The 27,384-nt window shown below is 38.0% G+C and overlaps 5 protein-coding genes across 7 annotated transcripts in view; 4 read left to right on the forward strand and 1 right to left on the reverse strand.

Moving 5' to 3' along the window:
• Positions 1-4,846, forward strand: part of vps53 (VPS53 subunit of GARP complex) — a 34,006-nt gene extending 29,160 nt beyond the window's left edge. For both annotated transcript variants that reach the window (XM_007563050.2, XM_007563051.2), the window contains exons 21-22: positions 2,291-2,395; positions 3,371-4,846. In XM_007563050.2, coding sequence (XP_007563112.1) covers positions 2,291-2,395; positions 3,371-3,541 — 276 coding nt within the window. In that variant the 3' untranslated portion in view covers positions 3,542-4,846. The remainder of the gene's footprint in view (positions 1-2,290; positions 2,396-3,370) is intronic.
• A 195-nt stretch (positions 4,847-5,041) lies between these two features.
• rflnb (refilin B) lies at positions 5,042-8,439 on the forward strand. Its single transcript, XM_007563052.2, has 3 exons — positions 5,042-5,623; positions 6,385-6,479; positions 6,885-8,439. The coding sequence occupies exons 1-3, from the start codon at positions 5,423-5,425 to the stop codon at positions 7,201-7,203; spliced, it is 615 nt and encodes a 204-aa protein (XP_007563114.1). The 5' UTR covers positions 5,042-5,422; the 3' UTR covers positions 7,204-8,439.
• A 1,119-nt stretch (positions 8,440-9,558) lies between these two features.
• Positions 9,559-12,232, forward strand: dus4l (dihydrouridine synthase 4-like (S. cerevisiae)). Its single transcript, XM_007563053.2, has 6 exons — positions 9,559-9,924; positions 10,028-10,149; positions 10,275-10,392; positions 10,602-10,724; positions 11,585-11,811; positions 11,905-12,232. Exons 1-6 carry the CDS (start codon positions 9,824-9,826, stop codon positions 12,168-12,170), a joined length of 957 nt encoding a protein of 318 aa, XP_007563115.1. The 5' UTR covers positions 9,559-9,823; the 3' UTR covers positions 12,171-12,232.
• Positions 12,233-13,407: 1,175 nt separating this feature from the next.
• Positions 13,408-17,663, forward strand: bcap29 (B cell receptor associated protein 29). Of its 2 annotated transcripts, none has more exons than XM_007563054.2 (8): positions 13,408-13,561; positions 14,000-14,100; positions 14,534-14,634; positions 15,009-15,156; positions 15,425-15,560; positions 15,749-15,851; positions 16,268-16,359; positions 16,675-17,663. In XM_007563054.2, exons 2-8 carry the CDS (start codon positions 14,009-14,011, stop codon positions 16,708-16,710), a joined length of 708 nt encoding a protein of 235 aa, XP_007563116.1. In that variant the 5' UTR covers positions 13,408-13,561; positions 14,000-14,008; the 3' UTR covers positions 16,711-17,663. The 2 variants fall into 2 exon arrangements, with proteins under 2 accessions (XP_007563116.1, XP_016532415.1); XM_016676929.1 differs by having other exon boundaries at positions 13,410-13,561; positions 16,268-16,373; positions 16,672-17,663.
• Positions 17,664-17,880: 217 nt separating this feature from the next.
• Positions 17,881-27,384, reverse strand: part of LOC103145575 (solute carrier organic anion transporter family member 1C1-like) — a 35,661-nt gene continuing 26,157 nt past the window's right edge. The window contains exons 10-15 of the mRNA XM_007563055.2: positions 26,913-27,108; positions 26,078-26,243; positions 25,693-25,865; positions 21,215-21,279; positions 20,883-21,000; positions 17,881-20,695 (exon numbers count right to left, since the gene is read on the reverse strand). Of these exons, the coding sequence (XP_007563117.1) occupies positions 20,452-20,695; positions 20,883-21,000; positions 21,215-21,279; positions 25,693-25,865; positions 26,078-26,243; positions 26,913-27,108 (962 nt within the window). The 3' untranslated portion in view covers positions 17,881-20,451. The remainder of the gene's footprint in view (positions 20,696-20,882; positions 21,001-21,214; positions 21,280-25,692; positions 25,866-26,077; positions 26,244-26,912; positions 27,109-27,384) is intronic.

The raw sequence follows: 27,384 nt of genomic DNA on the forward strand, positions 1-27,384 counted from the left end.
AAGAAGGAATAGAAGCAATTGCTTGTTGCCGTCAACCTGGGAAGGGTCATAAGGACATTTCCACATAATTCAAAGTTAATTTTACAATGAGAATGATTATTCACTTGTGTAATTTAAGACAATTTTTCAAGGAGTGAACATCTCAGCGAAATCACCACAAGGTTAGATTGTGCAACACTCAGAAATTGCAAAACAAAAAAACGCAGATCTCCATCTCAGACTCTGCAGGCTTTTGTTTGCATGTTAAAAGATTCAGAACAGCACAATAAACAAATATAAATGCCAAATATTCCACCAAACAACAACGCATAGCCACAGGTCTCTAGTCTGGGTCCTGCTGGATTAATAGCAAGTTTTCAATTGGCCATGTCTTTATAAGTCCTGATCTTTAGTGTCATAGAGCAGGTGGAACAAACCCTGGATGTGAGTCACCAGAAATGTCTTTGTTTCAAGATTTTGAGTGGCATGATAGGAAAAAAAGACTAAAGTTTCAGGCCAGTTGAGGCACATGGGTCTATTGAAAAAACTAAACTGACCAATGTCCTTTGGACAGATGAAACTAAAGTTCACTTGTACAGCCAGAAAACAACTGTTTTGTTTGAAGAACACGAAACACAGCATATTGGCACATACACCTCATACCACTTAGGAAGCATGGTGGTGGAGAAGCAATGAGTTGTACTTACTGGACATTGGCATGGGAGATTCACTGAATACACTTCAAACCCCACTGTATACCAAAGTATTTCAGAGTAAACGTGAGGCCATCTGTCCAACATCTAAAGCTTTGCAGGAATTAAGCTACTAACAGGACTGGGGTCGCAAGCACAGCAAAAACAAAAAAATCTCAATCAGGATGACTGACAAAGAGAGGACAAAGCCGTAAAAGATAAAGAATGTCCTGCTACAACAGAATAAGTAGGACTCTGATTCTGTGTGGGCTTGCCACTGCTGGATCACGGAAAGATTTGCGAAAGGGTTTACCAGACACATATTTACAGCAACCCCAGGGATCAGTGGAGCCTTGAATCCCCACCTGTAAAATGTCACTGAAAATGTCACTAAAACAGAGGACCAAAGAAAGACAAAGGTTTGCCACAAATACGAGTCGCAGTAATAGAAAAAAAAAAATAAAGCTTTAAAACCTTAGGGATGAGTAACGGTAGTGAGCCGTGATTAAGACAAATCGAGTGCAAAGATATGCAAGCGACAACATAAAATGTAAAGCTCCTGTCATTAAAGAAGCAGAAGCACTAGAGAAAGTTGAGTAAAGATCCCGTCTCCTAATAGCAGCTGTCAGATTCTTTGCTTTGAGCGTTAAAAAATGAATCTGTTTGGGCTCGCTGTGTTGTGAGCCAGAGCTCAGTTATGTTCAAAGAACATAAGACTCTCTCTGTCTGTCTGAGATGGCCTCTCCTGGCCTGCACAATGCCTGTGAGACGTGGCTGTTTTCCACACTCTCTCAGCCCAGCCCACCATAGCTCCAGCTTTCTTCTCTTCTTCTGAAGTTTTCTTTCTGGGGAGCATTTCAAAGGCAGCCCCATCTCCACCCCTGTCCAGGCTGAATTTTTCTCCATTTCTCGCTCTAACGTTTAATGCCCCTTTTTCATTCCTAACTCTTCCAATTTCTTTCCCTTTTTTATGTCCGCGGTCCCCGTCGGCCTTTCTCTTGGCCCGCTTCCAGGACAGTTGCAAAGTAAATCACTCAGTTAGCAGGTCCCGTAAGAAAACAGAGAATTCCAGGGAATCCTGAGCCTCTCCCGCCTGCTCTTCCCTCCATTCCTGTCCTGCTGTGATTCCTGTATGCTCCGTGTGCAGCTCATGGATTTTAATATGCGTAAAAGATGCTAAGCTTGTGTTCATATATATAGCATGTTGTTGTTGGAATATTGAGGGGAGGATTTTGTGAACAGGTAGCTCTGTAGATGCTGTCAGTCACACTTTATTAAAGAATAAAGTAAAAAAAAAAAGAAAAATAATGTTTGTGTCTTTTCATAACCCATATCAATTTTTATTTTGAAAAGATTTCTTGTGAAACTATTTCCTGTCCGCTCAGGCATGATGTAACTGGTTTGCAAACGGTGAAAATGTAAGCAGTACGAAGAATAAATAAAACCAGAATCCTGACTTCACATGCAGCTTCTTTGACTTGGTTAAATCAAATGGTCCTGTGTGTGGAGCACCGAGGCCCCATGTGGGATTGCTCAAAGACCTCTTTTGTGGTCTTATGGTGCTTAACTGAACAAGTGGAAAGGTTGAAAACTGCAATAAACTCTAAATGTTTCCACAGGTGGTGATGGCCCCACATGAACCACCGGTGGTGTTCGTTGATAACTACATCAAACTTCTGGCCGATGGCAACCCGGAGACCTTCCAAAAGATTTTGGATATGAAGGCAAGTTGGTTGGTTCTACCCATGTTTTAAATAAATCGTTTTATTGTCCTAGTTTATGATAATTCGTTCCAGTGAACTGAAAGGAGGTCTAAAATGACTAATTGTAATTTAAATTAGCCTTTAGTTGAAAGCAGTCTTTCAGTCCTTGATCAACAGTGAGAACAATGTAACGTTTCTTTTCACAATTTTGTTGTTCTTTTAATATTATGGATTTTTTTTTATGTGAAATAAAAGTCTGACTGGAGGATTTTAATAAGTGCATTGATGCCCCAATCTTACCATTTATTGTTGGACTACATTCTTTGCATTATTCTGTTGCAGCAACAGGTTGTGTAAGTGCATCTTCCATCACACATTTTACAGGAGCTTTTGAGATTATATCCAGCTTTCATACTGTGATGTGTTCAAGTCCAGTACAATTCTTGAAAGTTCACTTGACATAGGTACAACAAGTTGAAAGTAATTAATTAGTTGGGCCGTCTGCTCCGGTACAACCTGCAGTCGGCTGCATAACAATGGAAGCAGTGATTTTTTTTTTTGTTGTTGTTGTTTTTTTTTGTTTTAACAAGCCACTAACATGTCTTGTTGGCATTTTAGCCCGCTGACCAGCAGTGTGCAGCAGCAGGTGGAAGGGTTACTCTGTGCTCCACACAGATCTGGTCACTCTTTCTGGAGTCTCGATAAAGGGACTTTAAACTATACGAATGGCATGACAGACAGTTTTAGAGGTTATAAAATCTTGCTGTAGCTTGATTCACTTAAGAGTTTTTAAGTTCAGCTATTTTGCCCTTCATTGCTCTTTAAACCTACGTACGCTTTTTTTTTCCCCTTCCTTATAAATTAACCCAAACTGGTAGCGTAAGAGAAAGTCCTGGAACTGGCACTGAATGCTAGACCCACACCCTCAAGCATGTTCTGTAATTGTTTCTTTTTATACTCATTGTGTTTTTGGTGCGGGTTTGTGTGGGTGTGCAGGGTCTGAAGCGCAGTGAACAAAGCAGCATGCTGGAGCTCTTCAGGCAGAGGTTACCCACTCCGCCCTCTGGATCTGACAGCGGCCCATCCCTGTCCTTCAGTGCCCCCACCCCAGAGCAAGAGTCGTCTCGTATCCGCAAGCTGGAGAAGCTCATCAAAAAGAGACTGTGAAGAGACTCAGATCTTGATCACAACAGGCGCTGCTGGCGCCTTTTAGGTGTTTTGCAGTTATTCGTCTCAAAGACTTCATTAGACTCGATTCAGTTAGAGCGGAGAGCTACAGAAAGGGGAAGAAGTTGGCTAAGCTTTCTAAGCGATGGTATCACACAAACCCGTCCGATGCTCGGTTATGAAGAAACTTCCTCAACGGTTTGTTGCTGTTGCGCACGTCCTGTATTTCTGTAAATTTCCACTGTTGTTTCTGTGACACTAACGTCAATGATCTCAGATGGCCTAACGTACTACTGCTGATTAAATTCTGCTCGGAGTGTCTCCTGCTGCTCCTTAATGTACCTAATCATGGATGATTCTAAGATGTTAATTAAATTTACTGTTTCTGAATATTAAGAGGAGGATGGTGTATCTTTGAATGAACTGCTTAAGCATGGAGGAGAGCGAACTGACATGTTATTTGTGTCATCTTTAAAGGGGACTTTTCTCTCGGGTGTTGATGTTGAAAGAGCAGTGGCCTACAATCATCACATACGTCTGGCACAGATCTGCTGTTTCAGTGAGCAGACGATCACATGCAATGTCTTGCAAATTTATTCGTAGCCTTTCAACTTGTTCATGTTCTATCACCCTTCCTGCTCCAAACTCGCATATATGTTATTTAGATCAACATAAAGTAGTACATGACTGTGATGTGGAAGGAAAATAATGCTTTTCATAATTGAGAGTCTGAAAATTGTGCTGTGCATTTGTTTGCAGCCTACTCTGATGCCCCTGGATAAAATCTATTGTAGTCAGTTTCTTAATGGTGTCCACATATGTGTGATTTAATGTCTGTATAAATAGCTGCTGCTTGAAGGTTTGTTAAAGAACATCAACAGTAAAAGGGGATACAAATGATTGCAAGAATTTTCAGTTTTTTATATATGAATAAAACGTATTACTTCCACTTCACAATTACGCACTACTTTGTGTTGGTCTACAGATTCCCAGTAACGCACACAGAAGTTAGTGGTTGTAACCTGAAAAATGTCAAAATTTGACATGAGTGTGCATATTGCAACACGCGTGATTAAGTGCAGGTAATTATTTGTTTTCGTAACAGTTCAATATTTAGAAATTAGGTTACACAAGTCTGATCAGTTATCAGAGAATGCATCATGTGTAAGAGTCTCTGCAATAAAGAGAACTATTCATTTACTGCACCTATTTATTTTAATTCCAGTCCTCCAGGTTCACCATGCTTCTTATTTCTGGTGTCTGAATTGTACACTCCAAATCCAAGGTTATTAAAACATTTCCACTGATTCCGTCCCCCTTATTCTCTCTATCTAAGTAGGTGGGTGGTGTTTTACTTGCACGCTGTGCACAATACCAGGAAAGCATATCAACCTAAGCTTAACAAGGTCCAATTTCAATGTAGGTCTGGAAAAATTCCCAAATCCTGGCCTGGCCTCTTCTTGCCAATTATCTTCCAACCAATCAGCGCTTGAAAAGGCGTTTCCTTTCCTGTGTTTGTGGTTGTGGAAGCCCCCCTTCGAGGGGCCTGAAGTTTGAAGAGCAGCCGCGGGTGGCTGGTCTAACGCAGTCTCTTTGATTCCTGCACAAATGTAAATGAACGTTCCCACTGTAACTTGTACGTTTGGCGTGAGGCTTGGGGAGTCTGGGGAGCTTTACAATTAAAGTGAAGGAAGCTGAAAGGCAGTGGAGCTGTTCGGGGGTTGAGTCCAACCCCCCCTCAGGTTAATGATATTTCCAGCCTGCAGCCCTGCGTTCAGAACGGGAAGAGGTTTTTGCGGTAACACGAGGGGACACGAAATCTAGGAGGCTTTCTCTGTCACAGGCGGCGTCAGCTGGACTTTTTGCAACTTAAGACCAGAAATGGTTGGTAGCTTGGACTTGCCAAATGTAATAGACGGAGATCCTCTGGATATGAGCTGCACCAGGACTGATAGAGGACTCGATAGCCCGGACTCTGGTCTACCCCCGAGTCCGAGCCCAAGCGCCTGGTTGCAGCCCGTGGGTGCAGAGAAAGCCGGTGGTGTGAACCTGGTGTCTGAGGAAGAAGGAAGGGCCTCTCTGGTATGTATTATCTCCTGTGCTTTACAATATACCCGATGTTATACTCGATGTTATAAACTCAGAGTTCAGATGTTTCATGCTTTTTTAATAAATTTTTAATAATAATCTAACTTTTAAGTCGGGTCACAGGGCATGTTTTTGGTTCTTTTTTCCCCCCAATCAAGTATTTATTTATTTATTTATTTATTTTTATAGATCTTTTAACCAGTAGGATATACTTGTAAGCTCCGGTTTACTGATTATATTAGTACCATATTTGACTCGGCGATGATTTTGATATAGGCATTATGGCTCACCCCCAGAGCGGCACAATTTTGGGGTGGCAGGAGGACTCCACCAATATAAGTTGTAGCTCTAGGAGTTGCCTATATCTTTTTGCATGCCAAATTTATGGGCAGGTGACTAGTGTTGTAATGAAATGTGCTATTTAGTTTGTAGCCAAAGATTTTGAGCTAGATTTAAAGGGCTGTTTTTGCACTTTTGAAATGTTTTTTAGGAGTCAAGACTGCATTTGATTATATGTAATGTAGTGTAAAATACTTGGGCTGGTGAAGTTGAGACTTTGATATTTTATTTTACATTCTAGATAAATGCTATCCCAATTCTATTTTGGATAATAAAAGACAAATGCTCCCATTTTTCTCAAATATGATTCCAACTGCCTTTCTACAGAAAATTATGCAAAACTTTGTTGATGCTCATGCCTCAGGTTGATATTTCTGCATGTGGTGGGTTTATAAGAAATGTATTTATTTATTTAGATCTCAGCTTCAACAAGTGGAAATCTCCCACAACTGCAGCCTCTATCCTTTGGAGAAGGCATAGCCCTTGATTTGCTACCATCAAAAGAACTGAGGTAGGTTGACCTTATCAGAACAAGTAAAAGACATAATCGGTATATATGCTGTCTAGGGCCCAATGCTGCCCTATGGAGTGCTCTGAAAAGTACTTAAAATTTAAGGATAGTTTGGTGAAAAAATGTACTTGTTATAATAAAGGTTAAATGATTCATAAAATAACATTTTCATTTAAAAAAAATTAGAGACTATACAGTAGTTGTTTCATGCCGTTTAAATTGGACTTTACTCTTAATTTAGCTCTGATTGGCTGCAAGCCTCAAGGGGAAAATCTAAATCCATTCATACTTTATATAAACTCTGGGTAACTGCTGGTGACCTTTTGGTGAAACACGGGTTCGCTACGGTTCAGTAGTTGATTGAAGTCTTGATGCTTGTTCACTAACACTTTATCTCATCTCCAGATACACGTCATTCGTGAACTATGACTCAGAACGTCACTTCATCCAAAATGTGGCCCTCCAGCCGAGGGGCCAGGGCCTCCAGCACTGCCAGCAGACAATTGTGGCTTTACCGCACAGTACGTGGCGTCACTACAAGACCCAGCTGGACTTCCAGCCCCGCCATCGACCCAACCGCTACAGGAGCACCACGATCATCTACCCCAAGACAACTAGCACAGTCTACATAACGGAGCTGAACTACGACTCCCATCGACTGTCCAGGCGCTTCTTGTCCAGCGTGGAGCTGGAGGTGGCTGGGAGCAGGAGGCTGCTTCAGTGAAGGAGGAGGAGATTAGAGGGCCATCCTGTCCTGATGTGCCCACTTAAGTTGCACTGAAAGTCAGTTCAAGCTCACTTTTTTATTTTTTTTGCTTCTCTTCTCAAACAGAAACATCTATAGACTTGGTAATCGTTTCTCTGGCCTATTTTTTTGTTTATAGCCCACCTGAGTGGTAGTTTCTGGGCCGGAGGTCATCAGCAAGACCTCCTCCTCTTTGGGCTTTTTAAAATGCATCACTGAAACCTGAACATCTACCGAATGCTGTTATTGTTGTAGTGTTTTATCAGATGTTTTTTGTGCTCCTGCTTGGTCAGAGAGTGGAGATTATTTCTGAGAGGAGGTGGATGCGTTTGCTTTTGAAGCTTAATGTTGATGCTAGCCACCGACCTGCTGTGGTGTTTGTGCAGCTTCCTTTTAGTCGCTGTCCAAAACTGTGGATAGGATGGATCTGAACTGGTACAGCAAAGATGAGAATTGATTTTTACAAAGTTGACCTTTTATGTATTTGTAGCCCGGTAGGTTTATTGAAAGTACTATTAAGTGTGCTCCTTTATTCTGTGAGAAGATATTTTTATCTGGGGACAGATGTGAACCAAAATGAGTCGTTTCCGTTAGCACAACCGCTAGCATCTGGTCAAGCACTCAAAGCATTTTAATTTCTTTGAAGATTCATTACCTTTTTAAAGATGCATCAGGGCTTTTAATTGGTCTATGTGTCAATCTAAGTAGTTTTGACATGAGAGGGGTGTTGAACAGGTTGCATTGGAGTTGATGGGTAATGGATGAGATCCACTTTCTTTGTAGGTAAAATTCTTTTCCAAGACTTGCAGGTTGTTAATCTTTCCTTATTTGCAGAGTATTGTCAATGGTGTAATGCAGCGCTCTTCCATCCCTCTTTATAAACAGTAATCTGCACATCCATTTCATGTGATGTAAAAGCTATGAAGATGTTTGTTTCCAGTGTGTAAATTTAGATTAACCAGGTAGCACAAATGGCACCCGTTTTAGGTATTTACTAATAATAGCATAAATCACTGGCTTATGACATTCCACTACTAATTGTGGTGTGATTTTTTTTTTTTTAATTTTTTATTTATTCTGCGTGAGTTTTTAAAAATGAATTAACATGCTCTTTCCATTGTCGTTCATTTTATTTTGAAATGCCTTCTGTGCCTTATTCATTTCCATCACTTGGTTGATGTCTGAATAAAATAAACACTTATTGAATAAATGAAATTTTGTCTTTATGTTTGAACATCGTATACTTGCACTTGCATATTAGACTTTGTCTGCATGTCAATTTTAACTGATAAACCTTGTTAAACTTTTCTAATCCAAACTTTGGGTAAGATGCTATCAATTAAAATAACAGTTCTTGGTGTGATAAATCTAAATGTTTTGCCAGAAAATATGTTGAGGGTGAATGTGCTCCTAAAATGCACATACACCACGATTTCAATGGCACCAGGATTTATGGCTGCTTTTCAGCCATAAATCCTGCATAAAATTTTTAAAAAATAAATAAAAATAATTTTTCAGAAGGGGGTAATTTGCTCTGTTGACGTTTGTTTCTTTGGGTTCAATCTTTTCAGTCTTGTGCTACTGCAGTGCCCTCTTGTGGCTTTAGCGTGAAGGTACAATGTAAAGGTAATTTTCAAACAAGGTCTGTTCTTGTGTAATCCGTTTATTTTAGTTACTTGTATAATGTGTAGATCTATTAATGCCATTCATGTACCAGAAGTATATAATTGCTTTTTTAGGCACTATTACCTCATGATTTTCAGATCATTTTATTTGTCATTATTTAGCACATGCTGAACTACGCCGGACACAGCTGAAACGTTTTTAAGCACGTCTTGATTTTGCCTGTTCACCTTCGGTTCTTTCCCTTTCAGTAGGGTAAAAGGTTCCGCATAATCCATGCCCTCCCGCAATTTAAATATTTGATAGTTTTTGTGTCAGGCGCTGAGATTACATTTATTTATTCAAAGATTAGTTGACTTGAAGATTGAAGTTGACATTACATCGTCTACTTTTATGTTTTTATTTTATTTTATTTTTTATTTTATTTCCAAATGTTCCAATTTAAGATCAAGTCTCCACGTATCCTACATTAGCCAACATTTTTGGAGGTACATCAGGAATTCTGATTTTTTCCTAGGGACTCTGAAGCCAGCATGACGTCGAAGTAAAACCGGAAAAAAAACGTTAATGTTTTATTATTATTATTATTATTATTATTTTACTATTTTAATTTTTCTACTATCATTTGTTACTTTGGTAGTCGTTCTAATACCGACAAAAATAAAAAGTAATACATTTTTAAAATGAAGAAGCTGACGCTGTGTTGTGTGACGTTTCGGTTCAGAGGTCTAAACACACGCCCACGTTTCCTGCCAGCGTGCGCGCGGCTCCTCGGTTGTTTCCACTTTCCACACACCGGAGGATTTGTTTTCCCACCAATGGACGTCTGAGAGAGGATTTTCGTGCTGAATGCCAGCCTCCACTTTATTACGAAAACAATGATATAGATGTCAGGCTGTAGTGTTAGTTTTTCAATCAATGTACTCTGCTTGAAACCCGGATAGTTAGCGTGTGGCTAACAAGTTGTACATGAAGAATGAAGACAGGCAGCGTTAACAACAGCAACAGCAGCATCATGGACATGTTTGAACAGGGGAAAGTCCTGAAGATCTGCGCCCCTATGGTTCGATATTCAAAGTAAGATTTTTCTGTAGCTAGCATTGCAATAGATAACTCAGTTTGATCTCCAAAGGTTGTCATTTGTGGCGTGTCTGTTGCTGCTAATATCTGTTTCTCACAGGTTGGCGTTCAGGTCTCTCGTCAGGAAGTACAACTGTGACATCTGCTTTACCCCAATGATAGTTGCAACTGACTTTTTACGATCTGTCAAAGCCAGAGACAGCGAGTTTACCACCAATGAACGTGAGTGCTCTCACTCTAAATATCATCCATTACTTCTTCAATAACAGTGCGCAAATAATTAATTGAAATTGATAAGTTGATTGTGTTTGGTGATGGGATGAATAGAAATACTAACTTGTCCTCAGGTGATCGACCCCTCATAGTGCAGTTTGCTGCCCATGATGCTCAGACCCTGGCTGATGCAGCTTGCGTGGTGGCACCTTTCTCAGATGGAGTTGACCTCAACTGTGGCTGTCCGCAGAGGTGCTGCTTATGGGGGCAGAAGCCCTAAGCCAGTATAGCTTTTACTTATGCTTTATTTCTATCATTACAGTACAGGCAAACACAAATGTTTGCCTATACTGATTCATGTTCTAGGGACAATTATGCACGAATGTGTTCAACTCAATGCCCTCTGAGCGAATCTCTAAACCTTGCAAATTATTTGATTAGTTTATCTGGTGTGTTTTCAGGTGGGCTATGTCATCTGGTTATGGTGCATGCCTCATTAACAAGCCGGAGCTTGTTAAAGACATGGTGAGACACGTCAGAAACCAGGTGGACAATCCAAACTACACAGCATCCATCAAGATCAGGTAAGCCCTGTAGCACTTGGATAATTCATTGGTCATGTAACCTTTAAAGGGCCCTGTAAAAGTATCCATACCCCTACAATCACAAACCTTAATTTTCTTGGGATTATATTATCAACCAACAGAAAGTAGAAAGTAGTGCATCAGACAAGCTAGAAGAGGAATTATATGTGGTCTTCAAAGTTTTATTTGTTTATTTATTTTTACAAATTGTAGCTGAAATGTGTGGCATGCATTTCTAGCCAGTCTCCTTTGTCCTGTTGCACTGGATTTGAATTATGGGTAACACATTCCCTACATCACCCACCTACTTAGTAAACAATCTGTCTGTGTTTAATTTAATCTCAGGACAAATCCAACAGTTCTATAAAGGCCTCAGTTCTATAGCAGCATCATGAAGAGACGCACAAAATAGGTCATGGAGGAAATTGTGGACACATTTAAAGCAGGATTATGTTCTAAGGCAAAATGAAAAACGTTAAGCACTATTCAAAAATGGAAAGGAGAAGTGTAGCACAACCTACCCTGTCAAGACATGGCCATTCATCTATGTGGACAGTCCTAAAAAAAGAAAGCTCTATCTATACAAACGTTGTAAAATTTTTGTACAGAACACAGCTCTCCACCTAACTGATTAGCAAGGCATAGCATAGCATAGCGAGGCCTATGGTAGGTAAGTCAAACTTAACAGTTCAAACATCTATTAGTTAAGATGTTTGTCGACTGCTTCATTTTCCTGTCACCTGTGGTTGTGACGTGACAAAATGTGGAAACTTAAAGGGGTTAAAGGGGCTTTTGCCACTTTAATTCTAAGTAGCAGTTTGTTTTACAGTGTTGTTCTAAAGAAACTACTGCATCCACAGGATCCACAAGGACTTGAGGAGGACGGTGGATCTGTGTCAGAAGGCTGAATCAGCTGGTGTGTCGTGGATAACAGTCCATGGTCGTACAGCAGAGGAACGCCACCAACCAGTTCATTATGACGCCATAAAGACAATCAAGGACAGTGTATCAGTTCCTGTCATTGCCAATGGAGACATAAAGTACCTTCGTGATGTGGAGTCTACTCACCAGCTTACTGGTGTGGATGGTATGTTTGCTTGACCAGCCGTTATACATTCATGACTAGCAGCATGTTTCCTTTAGTTTCTAATGCTTTCGTTGTTTGGGCCGCGCTGTGCAGGTGTGATGGCCGCTCGGGGTTTGCTGGCCAACCCCGCCATGTTTGCAGGATATGAGGATACTCCGCTGCAGTGCATATGGGACTGGGTGGACATTTCCGTTGAGCAGGGCACTCCATTCACATGCTTTCATCATCATCTTATTTACATGCTGGAAAGGGTCACCTCCCAGCCTGAGAGAAAGGTGTTCAATTCCCTGTCCAGTACCTCTTCTGTAATAGAGTACCTCCAGAACACATATGGGACAGTTCAAGATATTGAAACATGAGCATTAATGAATATCATCACTTTTTAGTATTTTTATGGTGAATAAAATTTTAAAGTTTTGTCTTATTGTCATCTTTACTTAGGTATTTTCCTCATGCTTGTGTAAATGTTTTCTATTAATTATTTTTTAATGGTGTTCTTTCAACCAGCACCCTGCCCAACTCTGCAAGGACAACTGTGGCTAGATAATGGATGGATGGCCTTTCATGTTAACATTTATACCAAAAAAACAGTTTTGTTTGTATGTATCCAGTTTTTTAGACATAAAAAGATTAATATTATTGAATTTAAAACTATCATCATGTGGCAAGTTAACCAGAACACTTAATGTAAAATTATTGGCGTTTGTTTAAATGCATAGAAACCTACAACGCTAGTTTTTATGTCTTTTAAAATAGCATTAGGTATTTCAAACATGAATACATGGCGTTTCACAAACAAAACTCAACCAAACTAAACCAAACCAAAACATTTATAACAATTTAAAACGGAACGTAAAAGCGGGAACGTGTCAAACGTCATATTGTACGTCAGAAGTTGTCATATTTTGAGTGGCATCTTGAGCCTTACGCAGCCACCTGTATAAAGTTGACAGTGGTTTGTTATCTATTCGATTTAAGCAGCAATAAGTTCTTTACGGTAGATTCAAGTAAATGAACATATAAAATATGAATCCATTAGCCAAAACTAAATACTGTCAATAGTTTCACTCATTGACAGTATTTGGTTTCACTCATTTGTTTTGTGATAAAAAAAAAAGTATTCCTCCCTACAGATTACACCCTTAAAGGTTTCAGAACAAATGTTGATATATAAAAAATATATTATTTATTCTTATTCTGCATGTCTGGCAGTATTCAGTGTTTTTATTTAATGGCGTCATGGTTTAACAAAAAGGGCTATATACTGAAGGGTTTAGATAGCTTTTTAGTAATTTTATATTATCATGTAAACAGAATGTCTATTTATCGAAAATATGTACTTTAGTACATATTTAGTAGTATATTAGTAGTAGTAGTATATTTAAAGAAGTAAATTAAGATCTAATGTAAGATTTATTTTTATTCGATACAGTGTTAATTTTTCCCCTGTCACAGTAAAATGAACCTATGTTATTCTGTACAAATTAGCTAAAATTAGTTGATTCTAAAGTTTGGTGTCTCTTTTTATTTAAAAAATGCTCCAGTTTCCAAACAATGTGAAAATATCAAAACAAAGCAAATATGCCACTCCAAATATGGCGGACGCGCTAACGTGTCTTTTCTACGGGGCGAGGAAGCCGAAGCGTACTTATCAGTACTTATCAGGCTGAAACAGGAAGAGGTAAAACAGGAAGACAAACTTTACTCTATGAAGAAACTCCTCCTCAGTTAGCATTTTGGCGATTTACTGGTAAGTCGTAGTTGTAAAAGCAAAATACAACCTGAACGCTGTATTTACTGCTAATCTAAATTCTGTTCATGGCGTCATTTCCTTGTTAACAGTAGCACTAGCCTAAGCAGTAAGTAGGTTAGACAAGATTTGTCAGATATGAAAACGGTGTTTCACTGCACAAATTAACTTTGTGTTAAACACTTTGGAATCTGCTCTTATTTCATATAAAAACCTTTTTTCTCATTTGCATTCGAAAAGCAACACCTGCAAGTTAAAGTTCTGTGATTTGTAAACAAGGGATTTAGGTTCTATTTTCTGCAAAACTAGCTAAGAAGCACATTCTTAGCACATTTGTGCTCTAGCTTATGTCTTGTGAGTTAAGAATGTGTTCATACGTGACGCTGGTTAAACTTGTTTTGAAGGCTCTTAATCTTATCTGTGTTTCATTATTTTCAGAATTGAAAGATGACTTTACAGTGGACTGCTGTGGCGCTCTTTCTCTATGCAGAGATTGTCGTCATTCTCATCCTCTGCATACCTTTCATTCCAGCCAGAAGGTAGGAATGGAAGTACCTGGATGAGATATTTCTTTTTTTTTTTGTTGTTTTTTTTTTGGCCGAAGTAGTGACATATTATTTTGAAGCACATCCCTAATATTTCAGTTTAGTTTTTTGAATAGCGCCAATGAAATAGTTATGCGCTGGTGTAAGTCGTGACTTTCACTCATCTCCATGCAAAACTTCTATCTTGAGTATAGAGTAGGACGAGAAAAGCAGTACATTAATATTAAGGAGTGTACTTTTAATACTCCTTTTTTGCCCATCCTCAAAATAAGCTGAATTTCAGCTGAATACTCGCCACCCTGCTAGAGTTTTTTTGGTAATTGAGCATAATGTAACATCATTTAAATACACTTTGTGACAGATGTCGCAACATACAGGAATAGACACAAGTTTCTGAACAATGTTTCTTTTTTTTCCCCCCTTGCAGATGGCAGAGTATTTTCCAGCTAAGAATTTGGAGCTGGATGGCGAGATTCTGGAACAAAGTTTTCCTCACCATGATCATAGTCCTTATTGTTCTCTTTCTTGGTAAGAGTAAATGTCTCTGGCCCAAGCCACAATTTTTGGGCTATCTTACCTTCATATTGCACTCATGAACAAACAATCCCATACGCGCATGTATTTACGTATTTTGATGAAATATTTAAATAACCGTGATATTTAGGAAATTTCACCTACAGTTTATTTTAACAATTTTTCTTGAAATGCATTAACAATACCAAGAAATCAATAATTTTTTATGTATTTCTTTTATTTGTTTTGGATTGTTTTTATTTTTGGAACAGGTGTCCGACACAACAGCAATCCTTGGACTTGGATTCCAAAAAAAATGTTCAAACTAAGCAGCACTTTTCTCTCTAAATATCATCTACAGATCCTCAGTTCTTTTTGTTTTTCTTCAGATGCCGTACGAGAGGTCAGAAAATACTCAAGTAAAGAAATTGGCACAGATGCTAAAGTGCAACCAAACATGTTTGACCACCTTCACATGAAGCTCTTCCGGGCTCAAAGGAACCTCTACATCTCTGGTTTCGCAGTCTTCCTCTGGCTGTGAGTTTCCAAATTAATTTACTGTAAACCCAACCGTCTGTTTAAAGATGCAGTATGTAGCTTTTGTTAAAAAAAAAAAAATGGTTTTTACATATTTGTTAACACTATGTCCTGACCATATAATATGATACTAAATAATCAGTGAATAAAGCAAATGCTTCCCGGTCTGAAACAACCAATCAGAGCTGGGAGGAGAGTCTTAGCTCTGTCAATCATCCTCAGGTAAGTGCTGCCTTGCTGTCCCCTTATGCTCTGCTGTTGTCTGCAGGGTTATGAAGCGAGTGATCACTTTAATTAATCAGTTGGCGGCCGTGTCGGGGACCACAGCTGCTCTGCAAATGCAGGCTGATGATGCTAATAAAGCAGTGGAGAAGTACACAAAGGACAATGAGCTGCTGAAAAGGGTAGGCCTCACTTATTTTTCCAGTTACTAAAGTAAATGAAGATTTTTATTTCTTATTGTTTGCAATGTTTTTCCTTCTTTGTGGTGCCGATCTTTTTTTTTTTTTTTTTTTTTTCAGTTTGTTCACTCAGTTGTGTTTGAGTTTGATGTCTTTGCTTTTGTTAAACTAAGGTTTTCCTTTTATTTCAGACCCTGATGGAAGGAGTGGGCGATAAGGCCACAGCAGAGGGCATGGAGCTGTTGAGGACGGAAGTGGGCAAGCTGAAAGACGAGCTGAAGTCCTCTGAAAACGGTTAGTTTTCATATCATTTTCATGTTATTTGCATGTGCAGCAGCTATAAGCTACTTTTAAATGACTTGAATCAACCAGTCTGTTGGGTTATCAAAAAAAAATCTAATATCTTGACCTATTAATAAAATGCATTCAATCTAAGGAGTAAAATACACCTTTCAAGTGAGTTTGTAACAATTAAACTTGTAAAGAAGAGTAGATTTTTTTTTTAAAGGAAGATGATATGTTTTGGCTAAACTAAGAGATCATTGTGGCTAATAAAATTTAACTGCGTAACACAAATAGCCAGGAAAACAAAATCTAAATGTTGCTACCGTAGTTTTTACATCCTGACATAAGGAAGGTTCAGTGTTGCCTTTAGAAGCAGTTGAATGCACAGATGATCTAGTTTTGATGTGTGATTGCATCTTTTGTAGCCTTGAAAAAGTCTCAGGCAGAGGCAGATGGGACTAAGAAGCAGATGGAGGGACTTGCCCGCGAGTACGAGAGACTGCTGAAGGAACATCAGGTAATCCTAAACTTAGAAACAGCAGGGCGCTGCAAAAGGAGGGTTTGCAGTTGTCGCCACACAAAACACAAATTTCAGCAACACACACTTAATCCAGCAAAAAAAAATGTTATCCTCTGAGGCACATCATAGGTTGGAGGCGCAGTTTTACCTGTATTTCATCGTTAACATGGCGCCAGTGTGCTGTTAGTCATGTAGTTTAGGTGTTTCTGGTATAGATTAAGATAAAACATGAGACAGATTTAATTCAAATGTTTCATATGTTTAGCTTTAATCTAATCTTATATGGTATCGTAATGTTGTTTTTTTTCCCAGAATCTTCATGACAATGTGAACAAGAAGGACGACTAGTGGTGATGACTAAACTTTCCCAAATCAGCAAGAAAGCCACTGCAAAATGTCACATCCATCTGATAAAGCTGAGGAACAGACTTTGGACTGACAGTTGTGATGGTTTAAAATTTGGTGAATATCTGTTTTTGTAGTTAAATTGTGCTCACTTTGTGTTTCCGCTCGCTGTAGCGTAACTGAGAGAATTTCTGAAAGCAATCAGCAAAACACTTTATGCGGGTTAAGGCGATTATTCGATCACAGAGCGTGTCACAAGCTAAGTTAAGATGCGTGCTTTCTCGTGCAAGCTGTTGATTCCTAGTCCTTTAAAATAAAAAATGAGTATGCTGAATGTGCTGAAAGCTGAAGATGTTCAAAGCTGCATTCAAAGGTTGTAAAAAAAAAAAAAAAACGCTTTTGTTTCAAACACGTTTTTATATTACGATTGCATGACGCATCTCCGTGTTAACGTAAAGCATGCACATGCTTCTTCGTAGGTGAAGCTTAAATGTAGACTTCGACTTACATGAGTCATCTTTACATTTACGATGTTCTCTCTCATACGGTCGTAATTCTTCCATGTACTAGGATGTAAAAACACACCATCCTTCTTAACTTTCACACGTTAACGACAAATAAAGAGTCTGAATGGATACGACTAGAAAGTCAAAATAGATTTGTGGGTTTTTTTTAAATGTGTTTCTTACCCTAATGGGTTCCTAGACTTCTATAGTTGTTGCACTGCATTTCACACATATGGTTTACAAAATAGGAATGTATGATTATTTCATTGAGCATCTTTTCCGTTATTTTGGTTCATGTCACTGTGATTCCTTGTTCTCCGTGCTAAAGAAGTTGAGGTAGGGAATCGCAGCACGGTTTGTACGACCTTATCCAGGTTGTTTTCTTTTGTACAAAGACATTCAATTGAAGTGCCTTTTTTTTCTTTTTTTTTTTAGCTGTGCTTTAATAAAGAAAAATAGGTTTGGTCATCCTGTGCTTTGTTTGGGTTCTTTCATTAATAAACACCACCAAAACCATGACGTGATTTTTGATAATAAATGTTTATTTTTGATTTGACATTTATGATATTCCTTCACATTTTACAAAAATAATCCAGGAAATTTATTTACAATCTGGTTACTTTAATGCAGCTGAATGCCTTTCATATATTATTGGTGTAATGTTTTGTTTTTTCTTCCTGTGAGCGGCTCACTCCGCGTCTGCCTTACTGAACTTGAACAACCAACAGACGACATGGACAAAAACACACTTTCAATAGAGAAAATGGCAAAAACCTCTGAGATGAATCTTTTGAGACATCACTGAAAATGATAATGAGATTGCGTGAGGAGGATTATGACCCATACTTCCAAATCCTTGAATTCGGTTGCTTTGCAATTGTTAAGAAATTTACACAGTTTACATTTCAACCATTAAAAAAAAACAAATCCAAACATTGACCTTGCAAAGAACCACCGTAGCTTCTGATTTGGATATTATAATCGCACAAAGGTTCCTCATTGTGCATAAAACACTTAAACACAGATCAAACCTGCCTGCAGCCGTTATGCGTTTCTCTCTCTCCGAGTGGGGCAAACAAACCAGTTCCAACCGTTTTTCACAGTTAAATCCTGCAAGACTCCTGTCGCACATTTTTTATTTAATGGTTTTTAATGTTAGTTCAAAACAACTATGACTGAAGAAAGGATGGAAAGACAGAGAGTCAAGAGCCCATTAGCACTTAAAGCCAAACTGACGAAATCACACTGCTCTTGTTTTAGCCTAAATGTGAACAGCAGAAGCAGTGGCTCAAAATATTTTGATATTCCTTCTGAGGCTTCACTTTGCAATCTATGAGCTTAACAAGTTTTCAAATTTGGTGTAATAAAAACAATAAAATGGGGAGACCCGTCTGAGCTTTGGAGCTAAAAAGCCAGGACAGTTTCAACAAAAGGCAAAAAAAATCTTTGTCAAGCAGACTGAGGTTACAGCGTTTTTTTTGTTTTGTTTTTTTTTTCTGTTTTGTTTGTTTTTGTGCCAAAACTCAACCACAACAAAATCAAATTTTAATTAATTGGAAACAAATTGCCACATTGGCTACATCATTATAAGACACTGTTAACAACTTTTAAGTATTTGGATTAGTTAATACCAAAACAGAGGGATATGACATTATCTTTATTAGCAGTAGCAAAACAGCAGCCTACAATGAATGCATGTTTGTTAACTATAATTAAGAAAGAGATAAATCATTCATCTCTGAATTTACAAACTTAAGGCATGAAATTTAGGCGTTTTTCTATTTATATTGTTTCTAATACAAAAAGTTAGGTGCGTTTTCAAGTATTGTTAAAACATTTAAAATACAGTTTCTAATATTAGTTTGAGAGACTGTCTAATTTGCAACAAAAAAAAAAAAGGCTTCTGATTATTCAGCACAAGCTTAATCTGGGAATAAAACCTGAGAGATCAGAATGATTCAGTGGTTTGGCACAAATGACCTCAATCTCACAGAAAAGTACAAAAAAAAAAACAACAACGAACCAACAGAGCATATTCAATAATCACTGAAGATAAAAAAAAAACATACAGAAATACTCCCTGTAGTTCCACTTCACATACTTTTTACTTATCCACCTGCCCCAAAAACACCCAACACAGAGAATACCAAGAACCAACTGCAACACTAATCATTAAAACACAATAATAAACTTTTTTTTTCTGAAAACTAGAAAGAGCTTGAGTGTGGTGTGTTTTCTTAAAAAAATGTTTTTCAGAATTAGATTGTACAGCTCACTGAGGGGAATGTGGATATTCAAATCATAATCTCTAAAAAAAAAAAAATTTGAGCAGATTATGTTGAAATATACATTTTAATTTGTAAAGGTTGTGAATTTAAACATTTTTTTTAATCTTTTTAACTCCATAGGGACACAGCACAGAAATACAATCAAATCAAACTCTGTAGTGGTGGGGGGATTAAAGGCAAAGTCCATTTTGCACTACATTTAAAAATTTAAACACGTTTCTATGCAATTTTATAGACCAGCAGCTTGAAAACCTGAACGGAAAACTGTTCACATGCGAGTCAAGAGGACAGATGGCACACAGAGGTAACTGTTGAGTGAATGAGGCACATACTGTGTACTTAACATGACATCAACAGCCGCAAACCCTCAAAAAAAATAAAAAAAACTTCCCAAGAACCCGTCAAAACCAATAAATACACACAAAAAAAAGAACATTTCTTTGAAAGCCTGCCATGCCTCTCATTTCTAAGGACACTTTACCGCCTTTGTCTAATAACACTGGCAACGGGGAGAACTCTTTCATTTAAAATAACTATCTACAGAGGCAGCTTAATTGATGCTGGTGTATAAAACAAACTGGAGTGTTGTAGCGGTGGTCATCGCTTCCTAGTCACGTTTCCATTCTGAGCCTTGTGTCCGGATTTTTTTAATTTTTTTTTTTTATATTTGAGGAAAAACGGCAGAATGTACATTCCATGAATTTGTCAGGCGGGTTAAATTTCGGCCGGAGTCTCAACACCACACATTCAACGGTACAATTATAGATTTCATGGTCGACGTGAGATGACTGAACAGAAGTTGTGATTCCCTGCAAATCTTGTACGCATGTATGCATTTATATGTATATGTGGCGGTGTGTATTCACGTGTGTGTGCATCACTTGGGTACATACTTTGGATGTACTTTCTTATGAGACAGACACTTTGGAGTCTTTTCTGTTTCTCAGCAGTCACAGCTGGGTGTGCCTGTCTGTGCTGTTGTCCGTCATGTGCATGGCTCGATCAGAATTCAGAACCACAAGCTCCTCTTTTCTGAGCGCCTCCAGTTCGGTCCCGCCGTTCGTGACGGCCCCGTGCGGGACGCTTTTGGTCTCCTCCTCCTCCTTCAGCTGTCGGCTGAGCAGGATGAAGCCCGGGATGCAAATGACGAAGGAGATAGTCCGCAGGCTCAGAGTCAGGCCCAGGTAAGATATCCTGAGGGGAGTGAAAGCGAAGAAATGAGCGTTTTACTAAAAAGCGCCAAGGGGGAAGACGCCAGATTGTCACGATATCGTGCATGCACGCGATGCATCCGCGACATTTTAGAAGTTGTACAAAAAGACTATTTCGGGATGATTGTTAATTTTTATGAAAAGTGAATGTGCACGAGCACAGCCACTACCTGTAGGCGGAGGTATTGTAGATTCTGCAAGCTCCGATGCCGCCGCATCTTTTCTGACCCCATTTTAGGCATGTGGTGTCTATGATCGCTCCAAAGTAGATGGGTGCTGGGATCCCTGCTGTGGAACCACAAGGCAACGAAACGGGTTTAGAACGGCGCCCAAGAGAACCGAGGCAGAACTGTGCAGAATGGTTAAAGTTACTCCATAATTCAGACATTTAGCTATTATGGCATAGTAAGAAACAAGAATGAAAACCTCCTTAGGAAGGTTTAACGCCAAGTCAGTTCACCTTAAAGTGAGAGACTTTACCGCCTCTTCAAAGAAAACTTACCAAGTGTACGTGTTGCCAAAGCATGAAAACCGAGGGCCAGAGATTTCAATTGTGGTTTTATGCACCTGTGTAAAGAATAAAGAAGTATCTTTTAGATATAATAGAAAAAAAAAAACATTTCTAAGCAACAGAATATACAGAATATGTTTATCTTGATGAGTTCCAATCTAACACCTTTAACATGTTGACTGTACAAATTTGATTCAAACCACCATAAAAACCAAGGTGGAGACTGTATACCACTATGGCTGTTTATACCTGATTATATGGAAGCGCTTTGCTGCCAAATACTGGTTGCAGTTTTACCAAATTGTACAGAATTTCATTAATTTGCACTCTGCTATTTTCAAACAAATAATACTTAATAGAGAGTCTGAAAGCAAAAACCAAAATAGTTATTTTTATTTAACTGTCAATGAATTCAGGCTGTAACAGTTTCACAAAAAATACTCGTAAATACACGAACAATGTCTGATTCAACTAAGCTAGAATAACATAAAAAAGCTAATAATTTACAGATGAGGATATAAACAATAACACTGAGATGTCTATGCTGCATTTTTCCCAGGAAAACTGGCCTTCCTATAACAAGTTGTAACATAAATGAAGCAATTATTGCTTTGAATTTATCTAAATAGAGTTTAAAGAAAAACGTAGCACAAGGTAGTATCAAATTATTATTTAAATTTGTTTTTCATTTGCAATCTTCCAAAAGCTACTGAAATTCTCTGATCCAGACATTGCCATGTGACGACTGGTTAAAAAATTAGAGTCTTATGGCATTTTTTTTTCTTTAATAGTTGGGAGTAAGCCAGCAGAGGCTACATGGTGTATAAGACTTCATAACGTGTCCAGATTGGCAATAATTACAAATGAACAATGCAAACATTATATATTTAAAAATCTTAAGTCAAAGATGAAGTCACGACCGGTTAAAAATAAAACACACACCCATTTCCTTTCAGGTATTGAGATATTAGAACAAAAATATGATCTGGCCTTTATCAGGTTCTAAAAATGACGCGAGTTCAACATCAAGTTTGCAAAAATGACACAACAGGGACCGTTGTGTCATTTAAAAAAAAAGTAAACAAAAAAAAAAGTAAAGCTAAAGTGAAAAGGCAACGTGTCAAAACCTGGGAATACTCCTCCTGTTCAATAGGATTAAGGCTGAAATCATTTGCCCCCAACAGGTGTTAGCATCTCAATAAAAGCAGAAGATTTAACGGCTTACTTGATGTGTGCTAACAAAATACACAGTACGAAAGAAATCAAGGATGTGTGTAGAGAAATTAAAGAGAGTTTCTGCAAAGGACTCCAAGACCAGTTCTAGGCCACATGGAGGTGCTCAAGTCTGTTGAATTTCCTGCTCAATGTTGGTTTCAGTGTCATTCTACTCAGTTTCACTGCTTTTCCATTCTTCAGCCTTTATTTAAACAAAAAAAAATTACCCGAGATCAAAGATCTCTCTAACAAGAGTGTCCTGACAATCATACAGTTAAAATATTCACATTTTTTTCTTTAGGGTTGAGGACTGAACAACGTTGGGTACAACACAACTTCTACAATACAGAACCAGCTCTCCCATTAAGATGTTACTATTTTATGACCATTTCCTATATTTTTAATTGCCAAAAGCTACTAATAGTAGCAATGCGCTAAAGAAAAATCATTTATATTTTAGAATTATCTGCAGATTGTATGAATTTATCTCAAACCTGATGGCGTTTCTTCCCCAATCTTTGGCAATTTACTCTATAGTAGCTTTTCACAATTCAGTTCTCTTAATAATAAATAATAATAATAATAATAATAATAATAATAATGTGTTTTTAAACTTGAACATACTGCTGTGTTTCTATAGATATGTTTATATCATTGTGGTAGTCATGTCAGCTAGAATTTGTCATTTGTTGATGTTCTTGATGGTTTTGTGTAAAAAAAAAAAACAAAAAAAAAACATTAAACCTATTTGAGTCTTTACTGAGTGATTAAATAAGGCAAATATAAACCTTTTTAAAACCCACATGAAAAGAAACACTTTGTCATTTTATTTTTCAAAAACAAAATTGCCCTACAACCTTCACCTTACTGCTTTGATGTTGATAGAATGAAAAATATTGCTAATTAAATTAACTTGATAAACTAGTCCATATATGCGATGACCATCTGACACATTAATGATGAGGGGTAGGTCATAACTCACCTCAGTCTTCATAAGTTAATTAATTTGAATAATTTATATCATCCATCAAAATAGGTGAGACTATCCTTTATTTTTAGGATTAAAAAGTTAAACACTGAATAATATTGCAAGCCCAAAGACAAAAGGCATGTTTGAACATTGTCTGTTTTCTCTTACAACAGTGATTATGTATGATTTTGATTACAAATAGTTCAGCTGATAATGATTCCCGTTTTCTTTTACAGAAAATCAGACGTGATGTTTACATATTAAATGAAATGAGTTGTGATTTTTGAGAATAACTTTGAAGGAGGGTACTATGCAATGTGTGACAGAATGACGTGTAACAAATGTAGACGATAGTGATGTAGTAGAGATTATGTTCAGCTTTGGAGACAACAAGCACTGAGGTAAAGGAAGAGAGAGCTGGCACAGAGGCAGCTAAACAGATGTGAGTCCGGTAAGAGAGTTAACCATTAAAACACATCTGTATGTGGTAAAAAAAAATAAATAAATAATAAAAATTGTGACGTTTTTAAAGGAAGACTTTTGCGCAAACTTAGCAAAATAACACCCCTGGTGCTGTGTACAAATCAGTAAATCATACCTGGCTCACAGTCAAGACCACGCTGTGAAATAGAGGGAGAACGAACATTAATGGGTCTAATCTGTGAATGCTAGTTAACTGCAGGGACACTCAGTCTGACTAATTCATGGGTGGAGCGGTGAAACGCGCAGATGTAGGCAGCCAAAAGCCAGTAGAGTCTTCCTCAATAAATCAGCAACATAGATTTTTACAGATTCAGATCAGGGTAAAACTTGGCAACAGTACTAGTAATCTCAGAACCTGCCGGCTGGAGAGAGGGTCAGATGTTAACCTCTCAAAGTAGGGAGTTAGTTGGGTAGGGGCTTTCCCTCTTCAGACAACGAAACCCCAACACTAGACGGAGTCACTGTTTCTCTGCGGAGGGCAACCTAGGCTTTGGTCATATTTAACTAACAAAAATATACAAGTTGCATTTATGTTAAATCAAAACTCTTATTCTAACGGAGCAGAAAAAATATTGCTATCCCAACATTTCAAATGTGACTGAATCATTTTTTGTATTATTATTTATGCTGAAGTCCAGATACTTCAGTGAAGAAGTTTATATTTAAAAAATAGATTAAATGTGCAAAGAGACAAATAACATGAAGACGCATTGCAAGTAAATGAAAGAACAATTCTGAAAGTCCGTTATGAAGGTTGAACGAATGAAGCAGCTACTGGACACTGTGTACAGACTGGATGATTAAAATAATATTCTATTAGATTTAGATTATGTCAAACAAGATACCAGGCAGAAAGTAGCTCAGTACCTCAGTGGCTGTGGTTTGCTGCTTATTACATAATGTCATGGCAAAGGCCAGATCTCTTTTCTCTGTTTCTCTGTGTGCATAATAAATAGAATGGAGTAAGACACAAATAATTAAATCACTGTTGAATGTACCGCAAAAGATTAAGGTGAGCCTTGAAGCGAAATAATGGCACATTTTCTGTGCGACAACTGAAAATGTAGCGGTACAATGTTTTCTGTTCTAAAAATACAGAACTATCAGTATCTGTATTGTATCTGTATTGTTTGTATACAGTATCTGTATAAAGGTATTTCCTTTAATTTATATATATATATATAATAGCAACTTTAACTGCAAGCAGTACTTTTTACAAAAAAGAAATTTGACATGCAGATATCTATCTGCAAAATACAAATTGCTCTGATTCCATATTTATCTACTAACATTGTGTGATTCGTTTTGTTTCCCACAATACTGGGTATTCTAAAAACCGGGGGCTCCGTGTTCAGGGGGCGTCTGGATGTCTGAGGCTCTGATCTTCCTTCTGCCTCAGGTCATTGGGCACATCCGCTGTTTTCTTATGGGGAAACCTTATGTACACAATTACGCTCATAACCACACATGTGCACTTGTGTGTGGTGTGTCGAGCAGGGCACAGTAATAAAAATAATAAATAAATAAATCATTTTTATTTTCAGCAGTCACTGGGCAACAGGCAGAATACACACACGCTTCCCTAAAGGCAGTTTAGCAAAACCAGGTAATCCAACAGTCGTGTATTTGGACCATAGGGAAAAAGTCGGAGTACCCAGACAGAACCCACACATATATCTGGAGTCCAGATCGGCTTTAATCCCAGAACATTCGTACTGCAAGTCAACCGTGCAACCAACCGTAACCACCACAATCAGTAATTGCATGTGTTTTGCCATTGGACTATAAATTTATAGCTGACCTGATGAGAAACATATATCCTGGAGTCCCACCAAGTGAGATGATGAAGGAGGTTATGACAGAGAGAGCTAGGAAGTACGGAAACATCCTGTCGCAGTCCTCCTTGTTGAGGCACTGACCTGTTCCGGCCGTAAAGTTACCAGTCACACCGACGCAGCTACAGTTAGAGAAGACCTGGAGACACACACACACACACACACACACACACACACATAAAGCAGGACAAACACATGTACATATATGCAAACTCTCAACAATACTGTGGCTAAATAAGAACACAGCGCGCAAAGCACAGCTTTCTGTTTTGTTCCTTTGATTTTACTTGCAGATAGATATAAGTAAAGGTGCTCTACATACAACACCAGATAAAAAGTGAGGAAACGTACTGTGTTTTTCCCTGAGCCTGTAGAAGTAGTGCAACCAGCCAGACAAGGAGAGACGTATGTGATGCCATTCTGTCCACAGACTGGGTCCCACTCACTCGATGAACAAAAGCAATCCGAGTTGCAGGGCATGAAAAGTGAGTTTTTGTCATAGGATATACTATCCACACTGGAAGGCAGAGAGCAGAAAGACAGTGTTACAAACTAAACATAAAAATGATTAAATGAGACTTTAACACAGATTTAATACTTGCCAAATCAATGACACCGATGATACTAATCCATCAATGTCATCAATGTTGACGAACTAACTCTATAAAGTATGACCCATTGTATTTTAAATCTAGCTGTAATAGGTTAATAAGTGTTAATGGAAACATTTAAACAGAAGTTTAACATAGTTGATTTGCCTAAATAAATCCAAGCCACACAAACGAGATTTTGTTAGAACCACGGTTCCCTATTTCACTTGAATGCTTTACCTACAACTAAGGTCAGAATTATTAGCCTCAGTAATGAGATGTATACGTTTGTTGTTCTGATATAAAGTCCAACGCTGATTGATTAATTAGGACTGGTGGGAAAGTTAATTCCATGCCTAGGTGTGTTTTTAACATTTTTCCAATGAATTGTCAGATTTACCTTGGAAGTAAAGAAAGCAGAGGAGGGCTTTTCATTTTGGCCGTATTATTTTTAATTTGTTTTTTTTTTTTCTTTTCTTTTTACAATTCCAGACATTAATAATATATCAATAATAATATTGTGTGAGTTCATCGGGGGAAGATTTAGGGGTGGGGGTATTAATAATTCTGAATGCGTTGACATAATTGAGACTTACTTGTTGTATGATACTGTCACTCCGGCTACTTTGGCGTTCTCACAGCTCATTGTGAAAAACAACATTGACAGGACATATCCAATCAAGGAGGTGCAAAAAGCAAACTTTGCTGCTCCCATGATGTTCAGTTTCAGCCTCTTCATCAGCAGACCACCAGAAAACATCCCCAGTGCCACAGCAGGGATATTGATCACACCTGAAAATAACGATCAATTATTATGTCAGATGTGACATTTCAAAATAAGATTAATTGTGATTTTTGACAGAAGTCGGCACAAGAACGCAATTTATTTTTGGGGCACTTTTAGTAGAAAACTATGACCACCCAAGCAGCCATAAAAAATAACTTTAACTGCTTTTTTTTTTATTTTATGCTCTGATACCTTCATTTAACATGAGAGCAAAGAAACTGTCTTTGATCTGCTCACGTCATTAACTGTGGTTACTGATTTTTGATTCTCTTTCATATGCA

This window comes from Poecilia formosa, unplaced genomic scaffold, assembly GCF_000485575.1.
Source record: "Poecilia formosa unplaced genomic scaffold, Poecilia_formosa-5.1.2 Scaffold144, whole genome shotgun sequence".
In the NCBI taxonomy this organism is placed as follows: Eukaryota; Metazoa; Chordata; class Actinopteri; order Cyprinodontiformes; family Poeciliidae; genus Poecilia; species Poecilia formosa.